The sequence below is a fragment of the Odocoileus virginianus genome, unplaced genomic scaffold (genome assembly GCF_023699985.2).
Source record: "Odocoileus virginianus isolate 20LAN1187 ecotype Illinois unplaced genomic scaffold, Ovbor_1.2 Unplaced_Scaffold_5, whole genome shotgun sequence".
Taxonomy (NCBI): Eukaryota; Metazoa; Chordata; class Mammalia; order Artiodactyla; family Cervidae; genus Odocoileus; species Odocoileus virginianus.
In genome coordinates this window covers 3,030,688-3,051,086 of record NW_027224267.1, presented here as the reverse complement: position 1 = coordinate 3,051,086, position 20,399 = coordinate 3,030,688, and the positions used below count along the sequence as shown (strand labels likewise).

The following is a 20,399-nucleotide window of genomic DNA, read 5'->3' as shown; positions in this document are numbered from 1 at the left end:
TCACTCCCGCAGCGGCTCTAAGAAGAATCACAAAAGCGTCTAAATCCCCTTTTTGTTTAAAGTGACCAAGTGGCACCTATTTGCGCTGCAGCGGGGCGGGGGGGGGGGCGGCGGGATCGATGGCAGGAAACGGGAGGCGGGGGCTGAACGTGGAGCTGGGCTCAAGCCTGACACTATTGATTTTACCTAGTTCAGCTGGCCTTGTAATTAAAATGTAAATTTGAGAAAGAGATTACGTCCTGACAGAAATGGTAGGATTAAGGAGAAGATAAAAGCCCCTCAATGAAAATTCAGAGAAAGAAATGAGAAAGAAACGGGTGCCGTCTCCCTAGCTGCGGGTTTAGACGAATCTACTGCAGAGTCATCGCCTTTAATTGAAAACCAGTGACGAAGATCAACTGGCATTATGAACTGGCGCCCAGCACTTCCTGCGCTGTCCCGCAGCGCTGGGGTCCATGGTGCAGACCTGGCCCCGGACCCCTTGAGGAGCAAGGGGTCTCCCACCGCCCGCTATCAGAGGCCTGTCCTGGGGCACAGCAGCCCCTCCTGCAGGGGGGCCCGGCCCACAAACACCCAGGGAGCAGCTCGGCTCCACTCTGTGCGCCCGGCCACCACGAGGACAAGCGGTGGGCTGGCAGCACCCAGGGGTGGTCACCTACGCTGGTGCCTGGAGACCGAGCGCCCCCTCGAGGGGGGCAGCCAGGGCAGACCAAGGAGATGGGCCGGGCCCCTCAGGGCTCCAGCACCCATCCGTACTGCCTCGAGGGCATGGGACGAGGCCTGGGGGAGGCGGGCCCAAAGCAGGCACCTGGAGGAGCGTGGCAGAAGGCCTGGCCCCAGGAGCGGCCCAGGGTTCAGAGGAGACCCGCACTGGGACGGCGTGGCCAGCGAGGTCAGCGTGAGGGTGAGGTGGGGGCTAGAGGGCTGTGGTGGGCAGTGGCTGCACCCTCGGGCGCCCAGGGAGGGCCTCGAACACCAGGGTGGCGAGACACCCTGGTCACGTCCACACTCCAACTGCCTGAGCACCTAACTCCTGGACAAACTCACTCTCCTCTCACACGCCACCTCAAACCTCGAGTCAACTATTCGCTCACTTCCCACACAAGCCACATGTGGCGCCGGCTTCACTCGCTCCCTCTGGACACAAGGTGCCCCGGTACACACGCGGCTCCTGGAAGTTTTTCGAAGAGAAGTCCCCTGGCAAAGGCAGGGGGCAGCGGTGCCTTCCCGAGGGGCCCTGGGGCTCCTGGACCAGAGGCCGAGCCCGTGACCCCACTGATGGGACCAGGACTCGGGATGGCCCAGGTCAGCAGGCGCCTGGCAGGGCGGCAGAGACCCCAGGACCACGTGGCATGGACTGGGCACCCCCGCAGCTGGCCCCCTACTCCGCGGGCCCAGGCTGGACCCAGGTCTGCCCTCAGGGGCCACGTCCTGAGGGGCCCCCTCCTGGCCCACGCTGCTGCTCACCGCACTCAGGCCGCAGGTGCTCGGGGACACAGGCCTCGTAGCCCTCCTTCTCCGGGACCTCCAGGAAGTCATCCTCGTCCTCGTCCTCGTCCTCGGGGCCTGCTGTCTGTGGAAACACCGCAAGCTGTGAGTGACGGCCGCAGGCAGAGTCCCAGCCCCGCTTCTGTGGACAGCCTCCAGGTCGGGATCAGCGTTCACCACTTGGCTGCACTCATGGTCCGCCTGCGTCCCTAAACCATAGCGGCCCATGTGCGCTCCACTGGCCAGCCCACTGAGACCCACAGATAGGCACACTGCAGCCCACAGAGCTCCATGGGCCCGCGGTCCCAGCCCTCCACCCAGCTCCAGCCAGACCAGAAGCACCGCCCTAGGCATCCAGCACTGTGGCTGTGACTACGGCACTTCCGGAACGTCTCATCCTCGAGAGTGGCTTGTTAAAAAGCCACCGAAGAGGATGTCTCCCCTGGACAGGGCGGCCCTCCCTGTCGCTCTGTGAGCCTGGAGCCCCCACCCGCCCCACGAACCGAGGGCCCCAACATCCACTCCCCCTCCGCCCCCACCCTGGCGGCACCCAGCCAGGTGGGAGCAGCAGGGACCCGGAGCATGGGGGGCTTACTGCAGGGGCCAGGGGCTCCTCCGGAAAACAGCTTGGCGGCTGCCTCACATTCACGCCACGTGCTGGGGCCACACACAGCCTGGGTCAGGGTCAGCAGCCCGAGCCGCTCAGGCCCAGAAAGCCCTCTCTCCTCATATTCTCAACCCCTGCATCCCTGGGACGGGGTGTGGGGGCCCGTCCTTCCCAAGAGGGTCACAACACGGATGTACCTGGGAGCTGGGTTGCATGGCCAGCACCACCCGGAAACACCCCGGAGTCTGAGGAGCTGCAGCCCCAGGCCCGACTGCGAGAAACTTTCAGAGGGGAGACTGCGGCCGGGCTGATGCTCGCACGGGCTACAGACCATCACCCTCTCTGCCAGGGTCCATCCCGACAGCCAGGCCCTGCAGCACACGGCTGCCCAGGGCGGGCAGACGAGGACCGGCCCTCAGACCCCAGGGCAGGCAGCCAGCCAGGCCACAGGCACCCAGAACCCAGAGGCTGAGGAGCGGCTGGGAGGCCTAATCAGATGCAAATGCTCTCAGCTTGGGCGCAAGCCGCAGCGCGCGTCTGGGAGGCACGGAGACATTAATCATTGGAAACTGTAATTTTTGTTATCAGTCTAACACTGATCAAAAGGGAAGCCTGTCTCCACCGCTGACCTGTGAAACGTCCCAATTATACTCTTTGGAAATGACAGGGGCACTTAACTCCAGAGCCGAGCAAATGACGACGATCAATCACGTTTGAATAACAATGAGCCGCGGACCTGAAAATTATTTTTGTATAGAATCTACCCAGGAATTTATGAAAGGTGGAAAGCAGCCCAAGGTTTTCGGGCATTACGGTCCCGGCTAGTGCCGTGCGTATCAAACACTAAACAGAATTTATGTGTTTTAATTTTCCAAAAGGTAGATGTGGACTGGGTGCTACAATGCATAACACACCGTGCCAGACTTTAAATATGGAGCTCATTTTCATAAAATATTATGCTTATTGCTCACACCCTTGAATTTCACCTGGGACTTTTATTAAATTTTCATTTCCTAAAAAACACTTGGCTGCTTAGCTAACTATTAGGAATTATACCCTCTCTCCCAGGTAAAACTGTACCCCTCTGACTAAGCCCGGGAGCCGGCTCCCGGGCCTGGATGCGCGCTGACAAGGCCCGCAGGCCGGCCTCCTCGGGCCCCAGACCCTAGTGCACAGCTCTGCACGGGCAGCGTCGGCGTCCTCCCCGAGAGCTGCTGCAGCCGTCCCTGCCACACTCGCGTCCCAAACCTCTCGGAGGCTGGGGTGACCCTCAAACCAGGCCCCCAGGGAAGCAGGGGCTCTACTGTTGCTCTGAACTCGGGCTTGAACGGCTCCACTTGCAGGAAGGTCTAGTTCTCCATGCTGTGCAGGGCTCAGAGGTGCTGAGCACCCTGAGGCCCTCCCACATCCAGCCCGGGGGCACCCCATCCCCGGAGGGCAGCGGAAGGGAACCCCCCACCACCTAAGCCGGGCAGTCCTCTCCTGGCCTTGGGGGAACACTCGGCTGGGGACACCCAGGCCCACAGAAAACATCTACCTGCACTTGAGGGGCAGCCCAGCACTCCCAGGTGCCACAGTAGCAACCTCCTCTCGAGGTTAAAGGGCACAGATCAGGTCAGAACCCCAGCGGGCATGGGTGGGAGGCGGCTGGGGGCAGAGCAGGGGCACAGAGGGCCGAGGGGCACCACGGCCTGTGGGCACCGGGTGAGGGCAGGGTCAGACGGTCCGCAAGAGCAGTTCGCTGGGAGCTGAGCTTCCCCGTCAGGAAGAGAGGCCACCAGACACGTTTGAGAAAGCGGCCTGCCCTGGCCCAGGGGCCCAGAGGGAAATCTCCCTGCTAGGTCCAGTCCTGGGCCTGCCTGGGAGGCTGGGCAGGCAGGCCAGGCCCTGCGGCTGATGCGCAGGCCCCGGGACTGAACCCTCAGGGCCCCAGGGAGGCAGAGAATGCCCCGGGCCTTCCTCTCATTCCACACAAATTGATTCTCACCCAGTTAAAAGGATTTAGAAAAATGAGGCTCTAAGATCATAATTAAACAAGCAATAAAATGGCTAAAATATACTATGTAATCCGATTACAGAAGTAGGAAAGCGGGTTGCTAATTACTCGAGAAGGATGGGAAGGGCCACCTCCCAGACCTACCCGCCCAAGGCCTGCCCGCGATAGAGCTGGACCATTAAACACATTCTGTGCGATCTAATTAACTTGGGGCACCATCGCCATTACTTTTCACCCAAGAAATCACTTTTGTTCAGTTTTATGTGTGTATGTTTCCCTTTTAAAAAAAAAAATGATGTAAGGCCCCGTCAGACAAGTGAGCGCCAAGCTGCATCTGTCTCCTCAGCTTGATGGCAACGCACTTAAAACCCCATTCTATCTTATAAACCAAAAATTAACCGTGCTCAGCTGTGAGGGTCGTCATCACAGCTGCTATTTATATGCTAATGCCCTCCCTGGACCGCGTGCAAATTGCCCAGCCAGGCCAATATCTCATGTGCATCTCTGCTGCCTGGACATACCTCGGCAGGTGTGGGCCTGCTGCGAGTGGGTGCTGACCATCACAGACCTCAAGCGGGTGCGGGGCGCTGCTGCCCTCCTGCACGGAGGGGCCTGGAGGTGCCAGCCCCTTTCTCACCTGCTCCTGCCGCTCCAGCACCGAGGCCAGCCGGCCCGGGGTGTGCGAGGCTGCCACCGCCCCTTCAGGTCCACCCGGTCACCATTTCCAGGCGGAGGTTGGGCAGCCCCTCCTCCCGGGACCCTGCCTGGGGCCTGATGTGGGCTGGCTTGCCTCGCCCAGCCCGGCCTCTGGGCAAGATCACATACTCACCATGCACCCTGGCCTCAGCGAGAAGACCCATGCAACTCCCCCAGACCCAGCCTTCCCATCTGTAAAACAGGGGTAAGGATGGAACTGACCTCATAGGGCTGAGTCTGGAATTAAGGAGACCACATGTAAAAGTATTCAGGAGAGAGCAGCCACCCTGGAGGGTGCTGGGGAGCTGGACTGTAGGGCAGGGAGGGCCCAGGGCCTGTGGGGGTGGGAAGCTGCCCCCACAGCAGCCAACGTGCTCCCAGTCCTCACGAGAGCAGAGCAGCCCCTGCCCCGGCTGCTGCCCCCCCCACAGTGGCCTTCGGTGTGAGGGTGATGGAAGGACCAGTCCCCAGGAAGGTTTACTGGCCTGGCCGGGCACAAGGCCCTGCCGGCAGCTGATTCAGCTCCCTGCCTCCCTGGGGCCACGGCACGGTCAGCACTTCACCCCTAGGCTCTCCGCTCAGGAAGCCGGCATGCGGCTCCTGAAGCAGAGAGGCATCCAGCCCAGCACAGCAGCGAGAGCACCCACCCAGCCACTAAGAGGAGAAGCCGTCACCCAGAGTCATGCAGGATCTGCGCCCTTGCAATGAGTGGGAGTGTGTGGGGGTTAAACCCGGGGCTGCCGGCAATGGGAGAAGGGGAGCGTCATGGGGGTGCTCCAGCGGCCGCAGCGAGGAGCCTGGGGCCAAGAGGACACCCGCTCTGCGGACAGCCTGAGGCACACAATCATTATTTTCTGACTTACTGGGCGGGGGGAGGAGATTAATATTTTATGACTCACACAATACAAAGTAAGTGGTGATCATCGCTACATAATTAAACAGCAAGCAATTTAAAAGTTTTCCAAGGATTTTTATCAGTGTAACAGATGTAGCAGCCACGGATTATTAGGCCTGTCCTCCAGCAACAGGGCTGGAAACTAAATCTACCAAATGATGTTCCATATCGACCTAGCTAAGACCGATCTCTGCCTGCTTCCACATGGAGCTGGGACAGACATGCCGTTAAGACAAAAAAGTTACATAAAACAAAAGTTACACATATTTAAGGTGGCTTAAATACTCTTTAAAGACAGAACACCTACATCAAAAGGAAAAGAACACGGCAACACAGACTAAAATGGGAAATCTGACCAGAGGCCCCAGTCAGGCGGCGCCTACACGGTGGGAGCAGCAGGACCTCAGATCTGCCCGTCTCCCATGGTGTTAGTCCCAAGTACTGAACCACACGCTCCCAGCTCAGCCTGCACTAGCAGAAACACCAGGCAGAGACTGAAACTGCAGACGTGTCACGAGAAGACGACCAAGCAAAGACACTGGTCTGTGCGGTGTCACCGCGGCCGCGCGGAGCTGCACAGATGCCACCGCGGGGCTGTTCTGGGAGGCGGGCTGCCCGAGCAGGCGCTGCCACTCAGCCGCACGCCCAATCACTCCATTCGCAGGCCCGCGGCCCAGAGAACCGATGAGCACATGCTCATGGGCTTCAAGCCTCTAAGTCGGCTCTTAGAGAAGATGACAGGGCAGCCTGGCTTCCTCCTGCTGAAGCCACCACGTTGACCCCACGCCCCCCGACCCAACTAGACCACCCCGAACACCCCTCACGTCCTCAGCCTCCTCCCTGCAGAGGGCCCCCTCTGACCTGACCACATGCCTCCCAGGCTTTGGGGCTGCCCGGCTGCAGACAGTGACCCGCTGACGCTCAAACTGGACTGGACCCAGGGGCCACTCAGGGCTGGTTCCCAGTAGCTGGCGTCTCCCAGCAGCCCTCAAGGGAGCCGAGTCAGGACACCCGGAAGGCTCTGCTGCTGGTCCTGGGCCTAGAGCCCTGCAAGGCAGGCTAGTCCTGGGCCGTAAGGAGCAGGCAGGGCTGCCAGGCCCCCCCTTATGGGTCTCCCCAAAGCCCTGGCTGCCTCCAGCCCAGCAAACCTGAGAGACACCGGGGCGGGTCACCCAACCCCACCAACACAGCAACCGAGAGATGACCCTTGTGTAAGGTGGGCCGGGCTGAGCCAGCTGTGAAGGGGCGCACAGCGCTGATCTCCGACCCCTACAGCACATGCTGCTCTCAGGCCAGGCCCTCCACCCCGACACCGCACCCAGGCTCTGCTAAGGCTCAGAAACAGGGACCTGCGCACAGGACCAACTGCCCTCCCTTGCCCAGAAAGCACCCTCTCTCACTGTCAAACAAGCATCGAGGTCACAACTCCCAGAACTGGCTGACTTCTCACTGAGCTGTGTGCTCAGCAAAGCCCTGCAAAGAGGAGGCCTCGGGAGCAGGGCCAGGCTGCCAGCGCGTGACCGGGTCCGCCCGCCCGCCGCAGAAGGGTGAGAGCGCCCCCTGCCGGCCCCCGAGGGCCGCGCAGCGCAACGGGCGGCGGCGGCGGGGGGGGCGGGGGGGGGGGGGGGTGCGGAGGGCGGCCTGAGCTCAGAGACCCTCTCGACCCACGCCTTAGGCCCAGGGACAAGGAAAAGGGTGCGCCAGGCTTAGGGCGCTAACCACTCTCCACTCTAAGTATGGGGGCCTACACCTGACTTCGTCCTCAGCAAAGAACGGTGCCTGCCCAAACCGGGCCCTCTCAAAAAACTGGAGGGGCTGGGACCCGTCACCCGACACCCACACCCACCCTGTCTCCTCCAGGTGGCAGAGCGTGACTCAGCGGGGTTCGGCTCCGCACGCCTCGTGCTTAGGAAACTGCTGCTTATTGTTGCAGCAGTTCTGACCACAGCTTACGTGTTCTAATCACTAACACGGTCCAGCTGTGGTTCCCCACACCCAACACACACACCAACCCCCTCTAGCTCTAATTCCACATCCTACACACACACACCCTGCAGCTATGATTTCACACACCCGACACAGACACCCTGTGGCTGTGGATCCCCCAACCCTGGGCATACCCCTTGCAGCTACGGCCGGCCCCAGTGCCCAGGTACACCCTCCAGGTGCTCCACCCCTCCCCTAGAATATTCTTGGAGGACCCAGGTCCCTCTTTCTACAGGTATCTTCCAGACGTGAAGTTTCAGGCCCTGGCAGGCCACCAAGCCCACAGGATGGGTCCCAATGGGCACTTCAGGAGCTGCCTCCTCTGCTCCCCTCCTGGGCCCCTCACTAGAGCCCCAGCCCTCCAACCAGCGCCCCAGTCCACCTCCGCCACTTCCTGCCCAAACCCTGGCCCAGCCCCTCCACCTGCGGGGAGGGCCTGGCCATGGTCTCTGATGCTCAGATGAGTCAGCTCCTGGTGAGGATACACAAGGACACCCAGGGGCTGAGCTCCCATGAAGGGGATGGCCCCAGGCTATCCTCACAGCCAGTTGGGGGCACTCACCTCGCCCCTGCGGCCCTCCTCGGGTGCAATGTCCAGCTCCCGGGACCTCTTCAAGGCGGTTTCCAGCTCGGCCTTCAGGTGGATGGCGCCCTCCAAGTGCCCGCCATGTGTCCCCGCACGAGTGAACAGCTGCGAGGACACAGCATCACTTCCTAGGCCAGGTACCCGCTCTACCCCCCCGCCCCCCCGAGTCAGCCCTGCGCCCTCTGTCAACCCATGCAGGCCATCTGGACCCAGGGCCTGTCCAGACTGAGGAGCACGCCCAGGCCAGGGGCCCTCCCTGACCCAGAACATCCAGACCCAGGAGAATACCCAGACCCAGGGGCCTGTCCTGACCCAGGAGAACACCTGGATCCACGGGGCCGCCCTGACGCAGGAGAACACCCGGACCCAGGGGCCCGCCCTGACCCAGGAGAACACCCAGACCCAGGGGCCTGACCTGACCCAGGAGAACACCCAGACCCAGGGGCCTGCCCTGACCCAGGAGAACACCTGGACTCAGGGGCCCGCCCTGACCCAGAACATCCAGACCCAGAACACCCAGACCCACGGGCCTGCCCTGACCCAGGAGAACACCCAGACCCACGGGCCTGCCCTGACCCAAGAGAACACCCGGACCCACGGGCCCGCCCTGACCCAGGAGAACACCCGGACACAGGGGCCCGCCCTGACCCAGGAGAACACCCAGACTCAGGGGCCTGACCTGACCCAGGAGCCTGCCCTGACCCGGGAGAACACCGACTCAGGAGAACACCCGGACCCAGGGGCCCGCCCTGACTCAGGAGAACATCCAAACCCAGGGGCCCGCCCTGACCCAGGAGAACACCTGGACCTAGGAACCTGCCCTGACCCAGGAGAACACCCGGACCCAGGAAAACACCCGGACCCAGGGGCCCGCCCTGACCCAGGAGAACACCCGGACCTAGGGGCCCGCCCTGACCCAGGAGAACACCCGGACCCAGGGGCCTGACCTGACCCAGGAGAACACCCAGACCCAGGGGCCTGCCCTGACCCAGGAGAACACCCAGACCCAGGGACCCGCCCCCCAGGAGAACACCCAGACCCAGGGGCCTGCCCTGACCCAGGCAAACACCTGGACCCAGGAACTCACCTGGACCCAGGAACATGTGGCCGGCAGGAGCTTGTTCTGGATGAGCCTGAGCGCATCCTGCGCCGCACGAATGACAGCCGAGTTGTCCTCGTTCTCACACACCCTCAGACTGTCTGCGGCAAATGCAGTCATCGGAGGGCCCACCACCCAGGCAGGTCATTGGGTATCCCAGACTGGACCACCCGCCAGCCACTCATCACCCGGCACCCAAACCTGCCGGCCCAGGATACTGTCTTGTGGCTCTGGCCACAGTGGATCTAACCTAACCCCAAGGCCCCTCTCCAGGCTGTGAAGTCAGGGGACCACTCCCCCCGCCACGCCCACACTGCCCCCAGGATGGAGGCCCCACCCGGCCCCTGGCCCAGGGTCCTCCCTGTGAGCTCCACCACCCCAGCAAGCCTCAGCTGACACCCCCTCCAGCGCAACCCCTGCGTCCAGGCCTTGACGCCTGCTTGCAGGGCACAAGGTGCCCAGTGGGCCAGGTCTTCCTGTGGCCACGGAGGCCAAGTGACCTCCAGCCTCAGCCTCACCCCACCGGAGGGGCCCGGGCCATGTGGGGTGGGAAGACAATCAGCGCCTCTCACCCACGGGGGCTGGAGCGCAGGAGCCCCATGGTGCCAGTGTGGTCAAGGCCCGTGCTGTCACAAACGTGGCAGAAAACTGTATCTCTCGATTCCTCCCCCAGCCGCCCTCTGGCCTGAGCAGGGGAGCCCTGCATGTCAGAGGGCTGGCGCCCTGTGGCCCCCACGCCGGAGTCCCCTCCCACGCCCGCCTCGCAGCCCAAGCACCGCAAGCGCCCCGGGCCCGTGGCCCCGGTGGCCCGGCGTGCGGGCAGCCCTACCTGAGGAAAGGTCCACGGCCAGCGTGTACTGGCGGGAGCCCAGCCCGTGCTGTCGCACGAACCCGTCCAGGTCACCGTCCTCGTCCTCCGGGGGCGGCCCTCCCGTGCCCATGCCTCCTGGGTGGCGTGCGCAGGCGGGCAGACTCTTGCTGCAGCAGGGCTGCTCCTCGTCCCTGTCGCCCTCCTCGGGCACGGGGCACCCGGCGGCCGCGGGGCCCAGGTCGAGGTCAAAGGGCAGCAGCAGTCGGAAGCAGTTCTCTAGCTCGGTGAGGCAGCCCCGGATCTCCGTGGACATCTCTAGGAGGACGGGAAGCGGCTTGCTCAGACCCGGCAGGAGTGGCGTCCAGGAGGGGACACAGCGCGCCCCGCCCCCTCCTCCACAAGCAGGTGGGTGCCCTGCTCTGGAGACCACTCCGAGACATTCAGGGCGACACCCTCAGCCGTGCCCAGCAAGAGCCTCTCTGGACAGCACTCCCGGCCGCTCCCCGTCGAGCTCAGCTCTGCCCCACCAGCCCACTCTGGCTGTGGCTGCCCACGGGATTCCCCGGCTCTGTGGCCTTCCTGAGGCCAGGCTTCTGGAAGGGTCTTCGAGCCCCGCCCTTCAAGGTGCTCCCGGCCCTGGCTGCCCCCCACGAGGGAGGGCTGGCACAGGGATTTGGGGAGATGGGCGAGTCCGCAGGTGGCGGCGGTCGGGGTCACGCGGACGGCGACGCGGGTCCGCGGCGCGGCCACCGGGGCTGCAGGAGAGGGTGGAGGCCGTGGGCCCCCCGCCCTCGACGTGACCGACTCCGTCCAGTCTGCCCACCCCCTGCCCCCAACCCCCCAGCAAGCTGCAGCCGGCATCTCCTCCAGTGCGACCCCTGCGCCCGTGGTCCTGGCAGGTCCCTGCAGGGCGCCAGGTGCCCGGGGATCTAGGTCTTCCTGTGGCTATGAGGTCAGCTGACCTCCAGCCTCATCCTCCCCCCACCCCAAACCCCCAGAGCAGGCCCTGGGACAGGGGTGCGCCGCGGGGCATGGACCTGAGCTCCGCCTGGCAAGGAGCAGCAGGAGGGGAGGGGAGTGGCACCCCCATTCCCCATAGCTCACCTTCCATCTCTCTCGCTGCCCACTCAGACCTTTCCTTGTAGATTCTGTCCAAGCGCTTCTGTTTCTCTTCTGCTCGCTTTCTTTCTGCCAGAGTGCGAGCATCCGCGTCTTGGAAATCTACCTGATAAGTTTAGCTAAAGGTCAGACCCAGCTACAAAGAATCCAACAAAAACGTCACTTGCAACCAGGCCTAACAGAAGACACAGCAGCACCACTATCCTCAGAAGCACTACGGGCGGAAGTGTTATGATCTCAAGTTCACACCTGCTGCTTTAAAACGCCAAGTAACACATTCGACGGCGATACTATACCCCCAGGATGAACACAGCTATTGGCGTCTCCTGGTAAAGTCACACACATGCTGCAGGTGGGAAGGGAGGCTGCTGGCCAGACCCAGGGGCCTGAGAATAAAGCACGAGGGGACCCCAGGGGGCAGCAGGAAGGACAGCAGCCACAGGCCTGGAGTGGGTGGGAAGGCGGGGGCACTACCGGTCCTGGCAGGAGTCATCCACCCAGACTGGCCAGGCCAAAGCGCAGAGCCCGGCAGAGAAAAGGCTGTGTCTGAGCAGATGACTCTCACGCTCCTTTTCATCTTGTGGAAACCAGGGCCAAAGGCTCAGCCCCACATACACGCGGGGCCGAGCTGAGGCTCTTCCCTCACAGCTGCTCCTCCGGCTCCAGACCACCCCCACCCCCGACCAGACCCCACGGGCCGGGCGGTGCAGTGCAGGGCTTGCCCACCTGTTTGCTGTGCTTTAGGAAGTGGAAGCCTAGGGCCAGCTTCTTATAGGCTGTGCCGTACTTCTCGTTCCAGCCACGGACGGCCCGGGTGGCTGCCTGCCTCAGTCTCTGTGCCACCTCCCTGGGGGGTGGCAGGGGCCGCTCATGGTCGGTGCCCAGCGTGAGCTCCAAGAACTCCTGGAAGTTGGAAACAACCAGCGTCCTGAACTGGTGAGACCTGGCGAAGAGCTGGTCCAGGACCTGGAAGGCGGAGAGGCGGATCTCCGCATGCTCCTGGCTCAGCTGGGCCATCAGCAGGTGGTAGGCGTGGCCAAGCTGCTCCTCTGAAGACCTGGAGACACAGCCACGGTGGCAGGTACGCGGGCACTTCCAGAGCCATCTGCCCTTCCCCCGGGGCAGACGAGCCCTGCGCACATGCCAAACCTGGCCCCTGCCTGTTGCTGGATGGCCCACAAGCCAAAGTTTTTACTACCTTCATTAAGAGGAATAGAAAAAAAACATTTCCTGACACGTGAAAACCCTGTGAGACTGTGTCAGTGCCCACGCTTTCACTGAGACCCAGCCAGGCGCTTTCGTTCATTCAGCCGGCTGACTGCCCATCCACAGCCGAGTGCCCACAGGGCCTGAAGGACTCTCGGCCTGCCCAGCTAGCAGAGGTGCAGAGACCCCACCCCAAGGGGAGACCACCCCCGCCCCCCAGCCCTCCTGGAAAGCTCTGTGGCCTTCTGGGAGCCACCCTGGGAGGTGTACACACAGCAGCCCCTCTTTTGTTCCTCTTCCCAGATATCCTCACCTTCCCCATGCCCTGCTCTTTGGGGGTTTTCGGGGAATGCAGCAAAATCTGACCTGAGTCACCATTTTACCAAAATGTCAATTCTTATTACTTAAATGATCACTTAAGACCTGTTCTGTGAACACATGATAAGAATAACCAATAAATATCCTCGCTTCTGTTGCTAGCACCTGAGAAGCTCTTGGCTAAGAAGAGTGGTGTCCAAAGACAGACAGGACCTCCCCCCCAACACAAGAGTTCACTTCTATGACCTCTAACCTTCCTCCCACACATGTTCCAACACTAAGTAACCCTTAAGTCATACATGTGCGCTCAAAGATAGGCACCCACACAGAGAATGGAACAAACCTGTTCTCCCTAACGCTGCACACCCCTGCCTGGAACTGCTGCCCCAGAACAGGACCAAGCCCTGCAGGGCCCTGGGGAGATGTCTGGATGTTTGCCAGTTCTTTCCCAGCAGAGAATTGATCACAGGGACAGGCAGCGGACAGCTGACCCCAGGGTAGCCCCACAATCTCCTAGGCTTGTCACAGGCTTGCTGAGACATTGAGCCTTAAGACATACTTGCAAATTTTCTTCAGTTCCTTCATTTTCTCGGGGTTCACTTGGGGCTCTCCTGAAGTTGTGAGCTCTTCTACCAACTCTGAAAGTTTCTGATCCATATCTAGAAACAGGAAACACAGAGACGCTAAACGACCACCTAGTATTTCACAGCTCTGGGCTTTGTTAGATGTTCGCTGGGTTCCACTATGTGTTGGGCACAGGGTGTAGGCACAACGCTGAGAAGTCCTTGCGATCTGACCTCTGACCCCCTGATGCTGAAACTTAACAATTCAAGGTGAGATTCCGGGCCGAGTCAACAAGACATTTTTGATGGTAATTAGGAAAAGGGCAACAACAGACCCGTGCTCTGGAAGTCTACAATCTGAGACCGCCAGCGAGAGCCACGGAGCACGCAGTCACGCTCGGCAGGAAGGCAAGGACCAGAACAGCCTGAATTATACTCAAGCTAGCTTTCCCGCAGGACAGCAGGCGCACCTCTTCCTTCGCCAGCTTGACCATCCCTCCGAAAGCCACAGGGTGGCCCCTAGACCCGCAGGGCGAGTTGCTGCAACTCGATCTGCCCGCGGGCAGCCGCCACAGGCGAATATGGAGAGGACCGAGGCGCCCGCGCCGCAGGGAGATGACCGGGGCCGCAGGAGTCGCGGGTGGCGAGGACGACAGGCGGTTCGCCGCGTCTCCCACCAACAGTAACGTCTGATGTTGCCGACGCTCGGCCGCCGGGACAGGCCCGCCCTCCGGAGCAGAGCCCCAGCGCCCCGCCGCCCTCGGGCCAGTCGGGGCCAACGAGCCCCCGTCCTAAAGTCCGGGGCGCGGCCGGACCGAAGAAAGGCGTCCAGAGAAAGGCGCGGCGGGGGCATCATGGGGCGGGGGACGAAGGAGGCGCCCCCGGGAAATAGCTGCGCTCTGACCCCGGCCCGCCCGGCCGCCCCTCAGCCCCACCTACCGCGCTACCGGCCGCTCGCCTCAGCCAGCCCTTCCGGCGAAGGGCCCGCCCCATCACGTGCCCCAGATCTCGACAGTCATTGGCCCGCCCTGGCCCGGGCGGCGCGGGGGCGAAGGTCAGACCAGCCGAAGCCCCGTCTAGCCCGTTTGGCGGCAGCTCTCTGATTAGCCCGCCCCTTCCGGCGCAGACCCCGCCCTCCTATGGTCACGTGACCCCCGTGGGGCGCCCCACCCCTCACCCCCCCCCGGATCCCCGAGGAGTGGACGCCCGGGTCAGGGCCGAGACTTGCGCTATGACGCAGGCGCGCTCCCGACCGAAGGGGTGGGATGGGGCTTACGACGCGCGAGAAAAAAGGAGGCGGGCGGGCGCGGCAAGGCCTTAAAGGGGCCGCGTGCGCGTGGTCTGGGCCGGGCCCAACTGAGGGTGCGCGCTCGGGTTTTCGGCGTCGGCGCCGGAAGCGTGGCGGCTTCCCTGCTCCGGGCCGCCCGGTGGGCGCACTTCTCCACGGCGCGGGGGACGCTGCCCCCTGGCGCTTCCCAGAGGGCTCCCCGGACCGGGGCCTGGGCGGACGCCCCAGCCGTCCCCGAGGGATGGTGCCCCCGCTGGCAGCGCCCTCCCAGGTCCGTGGGCAGCGCGGGGAGCCCGGCCCGGGGGACCCTCCCCGGCTCGTCTGGCAGCAGCCCGCTGGCCGCACGTCCCGGGGAGGGGGGGTACCGGCGCGGGGCTGGGCGTTGGTCCTCCCGAGGCCGCGGCTGGGACGCCCCCAGGCCTGACGGCCCCGCGTGCTCAGACGCCCGCCGTAGCCGGGCCCTTGGGAGGCTCCCCAGGCTCGCGGCGCCCGCACGGACCAGCGAGCGGCAGCTTGGGTGTGTGCGGGGGCCCGGGTCGGATAGAGGGGGCCGACGGCGCCGCAGGCCGGCCGGCCCGCGCGCCTCCGCGGGCGGCGGTGCCCGACGCGCCGGGCTCCAGTCTCGGGACGGAGAACAGGACGCCGATTGGACCGTGTGGTACCGCTGGCACAGAACGCCCAGGAGACGGGGACCAGGGATCAGGGGTGGTGGTTGCCCAACCTCGTCTCTGTGTTGAAATGTCGAGTTGTACCTTTGTAAAGGGTGGCTCTTGTGGTATGTGAATTACAGCTTAATAAATAGCTATTAAGAAAGCGGGGGGGGGGGGGGGGGAAGGGGGGAGGAACGAAAAATGAGGCAAAACGAATTAAAAAGGCGAAAGAAGTGACCGCCGGCCTCCCTGCGCAGGCCCCCGCCTCTGGTCTACCTTCTGTGGCCACAGGGTGTTTCCCGTGAGAAGCCCCCCCCCCCCCCCCAGCTCCCCTCCCGGGACTCCTCTCCGCGGCCCTCTCCTGGAGACCTGTCTCTGCCCCATCGCCCACTCGTCTCAGCCGATGGAGCGTGCTCTGTCTTTAAACGCGCTTGGGCCAATGACCTAGGAGGGCCCCTGGACCCCTCTTCCTTTCCCCCAGCTCACATGTCCAGACAGCCCCGCCTTCGGAGGGGATTCAGAATCGGCGCACTTAGACATTCTACCGCCACCGCCAGGTCCCTGCCACACCCTCGGTCCCCGCAGTCACCTCTGCCCTCTCCTGCCCCCTAGAGACCGTTCACCTCGCCGCAGCTAGAAGGACCCCCTAGAGGCTAAAGTCAGACCCTGTGGCCCCTTGCCCCTTCACTGGCTCCCATCCCACGGTGAAGCCAGAGCCTGTAACAGACCACGGGGCCTTCCGGGTCTGTGCCGATCACCCCACCACCTCCCTCCTGCTCTCCCTGCCTCTGCAGCCGGTGGGGCTTCCGGAAGCCAGCCCCTGCCTGCAAGGCTGTGCGTCCTGCCTGGCATGTCGTCCCTCAGCCTCTCACCTCCCTTGCTGTAACCAGACCCCCTTGCCCCAGCCCCTAGGTCTTGGTGCACATGTGGGTTTTCCTCTAGTTGCGGTGCAGGCTTGTCTTACTTGGAGCACAGGCTCTAGGTGTGCAGGCTTCAGCACGTGTGGCTCCCAGGCTCCAGAGCACAGGCTCGGTGGTTGACGCAGGGGCTGTGATGCTCTGCGGGCTCTGGAATCTTCTGGCCCAGGGACCAGACCTGTGCCTCCTGCACTGGCAGGCGGAGTCTTTACTGCTGAGCTACCAGGGAAGCCGCCCTACCTGCCCGTCTGGGACTCGGTCCACTCGGTCCCTCTCTCACACAGGTTCCTAATCTCATCCTAAGGTTATTGGGGTTTCTCCTCTTCTGTTCTCAGGAGGTGTGCTCCATGAGGGCAGGGATCTTTGTCTTGTTTCATGATGCCAGGCACACAGTAGATGTTCAATACTTGCTGAATGTTGAATCATCAAGAACACGGAAGCACCTTAAAAGCAGTTGGAGAGAAGGGACATTACAAAGATAAGAGAGCAGCAAATTTCTTGGCCAAAACAACACAAGCTCCAAAGCAATGAAAAAACACCCTGCAGCAGTAAAAGAAAAAACACTGCCAACCTTGGATCATGTACAGTGGAATGTGCCCCCAAACTAAACTATGGTGAAATGAAATCATTTCAGGCAAAAGCTGAGTGAATTCATCACCAGTGGTTTTACGGTTTAAGAAATGTTACAGAACTTCTTCAGAGTTAAATTAGAATTTAACTGATATTTGGAAAGTTTCCACATATTTGGAAATTAGCCATCAGACATCTAAATAGTCCGTGGGTCATGTAAAAAAATCACAACGTAAACTAATATATTTTTAACTGCATGAAAAAAACATTAAAATGTAGGGATGTTTGTGTTAGAAATGAAAGGCTCCACAGCAGTAATCTTCCCCTTAAGAAGCTAGAAAAAGAATAATTAAATCCAAAAATAGACTTTATTTTCTTGGGCTCCAAACTCACTGTGGATGGTGACCACAGCCATTAATTTGAAAGATGGTTGCTCCTTGAAAGGAAAGCTATGACAAACCTAGACAGAGTATTAAAAACCAGAGAGGATCACTTTGCCAACAAAGGTCCATAGAGTCAAAGCTATGGTTTTTCCAGCAGTCATGTATGGATGTGAGAGTTGGACTGTAAAGAAGACTGAGCACCAAAGAATTGATGCTTTTGAACTGTGGTGTTGAAGACTCTTGAGAGTCCCTTGGACTGCAGGGAGATCCAACCAGTCCATCCTAAAGGAAATCAGTCCTGAATATTCATTGGAAGGACAGATGCTGAAACTGAAACTCCAATACTTTGGCCACCTGATGCGAAGAGCTGACTCATTTGAAAAGACCCTGATGCTGGGAAAGATTGAAGGCAGGAGGAGAAGGGGCTGACAGAGGATGAGATGGTTGGATGGCATCACCAACTCGATGGACATGAGTTTGAGCAAGTTCCAGGAGGTGGTGAAGGACAAGGAAGCCTGGTGTGCTGTAGTTCACGGGGTCACAAAGAGTCGGACACAACTGTGCGACTGAACAACAAACAAAATGAGCAGAAGGAAGAAAACAATAAAGAGCAGAAATCAATTAAAAAAATAAACAATGGGAGGAAATAATCCAAAATGTGCTTTGTAATATCTATAGAATTGAAATTCTGATTGATAGAAAACTGACTGTAGCTAAACTGATCGAGGAAAAATTAAGGAGAAACAAATGATCAAGAAGAGGAATGACTGCGCATCACGTGTCCTACAGGCATTGCAATAATAGAGCACATTACAGATGATGTGCTTAGCAAAGTCCTAGCAGATCAAATCCAGCCATACATAAAAAACATAACACACCAAGTGGGATTTATCCAGGAAGGCAAGTTTGATTTTTCTTCAAAATCAAAGAATGTAATCTTCCATATCAACAGAATAAAGAAGAAAAATCACATGGTAATTTCCTTAGACAAAAAAAAGGACATTTGACAAAATTCATCAATTCATGATAATAATTCTCAGGATACTCCCTCAACCTGGTAAGGAACACCCAGGGGAACCTGCAGAAACTTCATTCTTAACAGTAAAAGGTGACACTTTCTGCCCAAGAAGGGAGACAAAGCCACGACACCCTCCTCCTGTTTTAACCATGAGCTGGAGGCTCTGGCTGGTACAAGAAGGGAAGAAAAAGAGACACAAGACATGGACATTAAGAAGAAAGAAGTAAACTGTCTCTATTTACAGATGATACAATTGTGTACATAGAATATGCCTTAAAATTTGCCAAGAAGTAAGGCTAGTGAAGGACTTTAGCAAGGTCACAGGCCACAAGGTCTATATAGAAAACCACTATGTCTGTTACCATATTGGAACTACTGGAAAGGGAAATTTAAAGATTAAGTGTACAATAACATTAAAAATCTTGAGGTAATTAAGGTTAACAAAATATGTCCAAGGCATGTACACTAAAAACTATAAAATGTGAATGAGAGAAATAAAGTAAATCTGAGTAACTATGTGGTGAGAATGTGTGTCATGAACTGCAAGACTCAAAACTGTTGATTTTTAAGTTCCTGTTATGAACTAAATCAGGCCCCCCTTCCTTAAACCATTATCTCCCTGTGACTCTATTTGGAGGCAGTTACCCAAGCTAGATAGCATATTAAAAATACATTATTTTTGTAAAGTAAAAGATAATTACTTTGCCAACCAAGGTCAGTCTAGTCAAGGCTATGGTTTTTCCAGTCATGTATGGATGTGAGTGTTGGACTGTGAAGAAAGCTGAGCACCAAAGAATTGATGCTTTTGAACTGTGGTGTTGGAGAAGACTCTTGAGAGTCCCTTGGACTGCAAGGAGATCCAACCAGTCCATCCTGAAGGAGATCAGTCCTGGGTGTTCATTGGAAGGACTGATGCTGAAGCTGAAACTCCAGTGCTTTGGCCACTTCATGTGAAGAGTTGACTCATTGGAAAAGACCCTGATGCTGGGAGGGATTGGGGGCAGGAGGAGAAGGGGACGACAGAGGATGAGATGGCTGGATGGCATCACCGACTCGATGGACATGAGTTTGAGTAAACTCCAGGAGTTGGTGATGGACAGGGAAGCCTGGTGTGCTGTAGATTCATGGGGTCGCAAAGAGTCGGACACGACTGAGCAACTGAACTGAACTGAACTGAAGGTTAAGTGAGGCCAGAAGGGTGCAAGGGTGGTACCCCAATGCTCTAGGGCCAGTGTCCTCCTGTGTGGACAGGGCCTTGCCAGGATCCAGTGGCCGGCACCTTATTCCTGGACCTGTGGCCTCCAGGATCACAGGAATATCCTCCCATCTCAAGTAGACCGAGACCATCCTCAAGTCAACCTAGGAATTCTACGGAATTCCAGTTTAAACCCCACAGACTGGTTTTTTCCCAGTAGACCCTTATGAGCCCATTCTAAAACGCAATCTAGAAAACCTAGAAAATGAGTCAACAAAAGGGACCCACGCTCCCCGATTTCACGGTTTCTGGGGCACCAGGACACAACAACTCGACCTCCAGGTGTCTACCCAGGAGGAATGAAGGAATGTCCACAGTCGTGAGTACCAGCTGTCATGGGTACCAACTGTCCTGGGAACCACCTGCGTGCCCGTGGCGGGTGGACAGCCAGGCTGGGTATGCGTGGAGAAGCAGGGCTGCAGGGACCACAGATGTTTATGGGTGAGACTTGGCAGAGACCTAGAGCTCAGTCTGTGATTCGTTTTGAGTGGAGGCGAAACCTGAGTCATGAAGACAGGAGCAATGGCTGTGTGGGGCGAGTGGAGAGTCTGTGGGGGCCGGGGTGCTGGCCCCCTGGGCCTGCTGGCTGAGGTGTGTGAGTATTCAGCAAAACTCATCCAGCTGTCTATCTAGCAAACGTTAACACACAACCAGCAACCCCACATCCTCTCATAGAACGCGAATGCATGCTCAGCAAAAGTGCCCAAGAATGCTCGTGGCCGGTTTACCTGGAAGCAACCCAGTGTCCACCGGTGTGCAGACAGGAAGTCACCCTCACGTGCCAGTGGGAACCATGGGCAGGAAAAAGCTGCCCTGCCCGCGGGTGAGTCACCAGGGGTCCGACAGCGAGGCTGTTTTCACCATGCCTGAGCGGCCTGGCTGAGTCACTCTCAGCAAGAACCACGGTTGCCCAGGACACTGGCCTGGGAAGGCCTTGGGGGCAGCCCG

The 20,399-nt window shown here is 59.5% G+C and overlaps 1 protein-coding gene and 1 long non-coding RNA gene across 4 annotated transcripts in view; one reads left to right on the top strand and one right to left on the bottom strand.

The window, feature by feature from the left end:
• UVSSA (UV stimulated scaffold protein A) overlaps positions 1–14,479 on the bottom strand; it is a 31,201-nt gene extending 16,722 nt beyond the window's left edge. Inside the window, exons 1-8 of one of the 3 annotated variants that reach the window (XM_020914927.2) lie at positions 14,310–14,479; positions 13,367–13,466; positions 12,010–12,340; positions 11,269–11,389; positions 10,183–10,479; positions 9,342–9,454; positions 8,231–8,359; positions 1,468–1,573 (exon numbers count right to left, since the gene is read on the bottom strand). In XM_020914927.2, the coding sequence (XP_020770586.2) occupies positions 1,468–1,573; positions 8,231–8,359; positions 9,342–9,454; positions 10,183–10,479; positions 11,269–11,389; positions 12,010–12,340; positions 13,367–13,464 (1,195 nt within the window). In that variant the 5' untranslated portion in view covers positions 13,465–13,466; positions 14,310–14,479. The other 2 variants (XM_070462452.1, XM_070462453.1) reach the window with 2 other exon arrangements.
• Positions 14,480–14,706: 227 nt separating this feature from the next.
• On the top strand, positions 14,707–18,712 carry LOC139033400 (uncharacterized). Its single transcript, XR_011485969.1, has 2 exons — positions 14,707–15,433; positions 16,561–18,712. It is a non-coding gene; the product is annotated as an uncharacterized lncRNA (long non-coding RNA).
• The last annotated feature ends 1,687 nt before the right edge of the window (positions 18,713–20,399 follow it).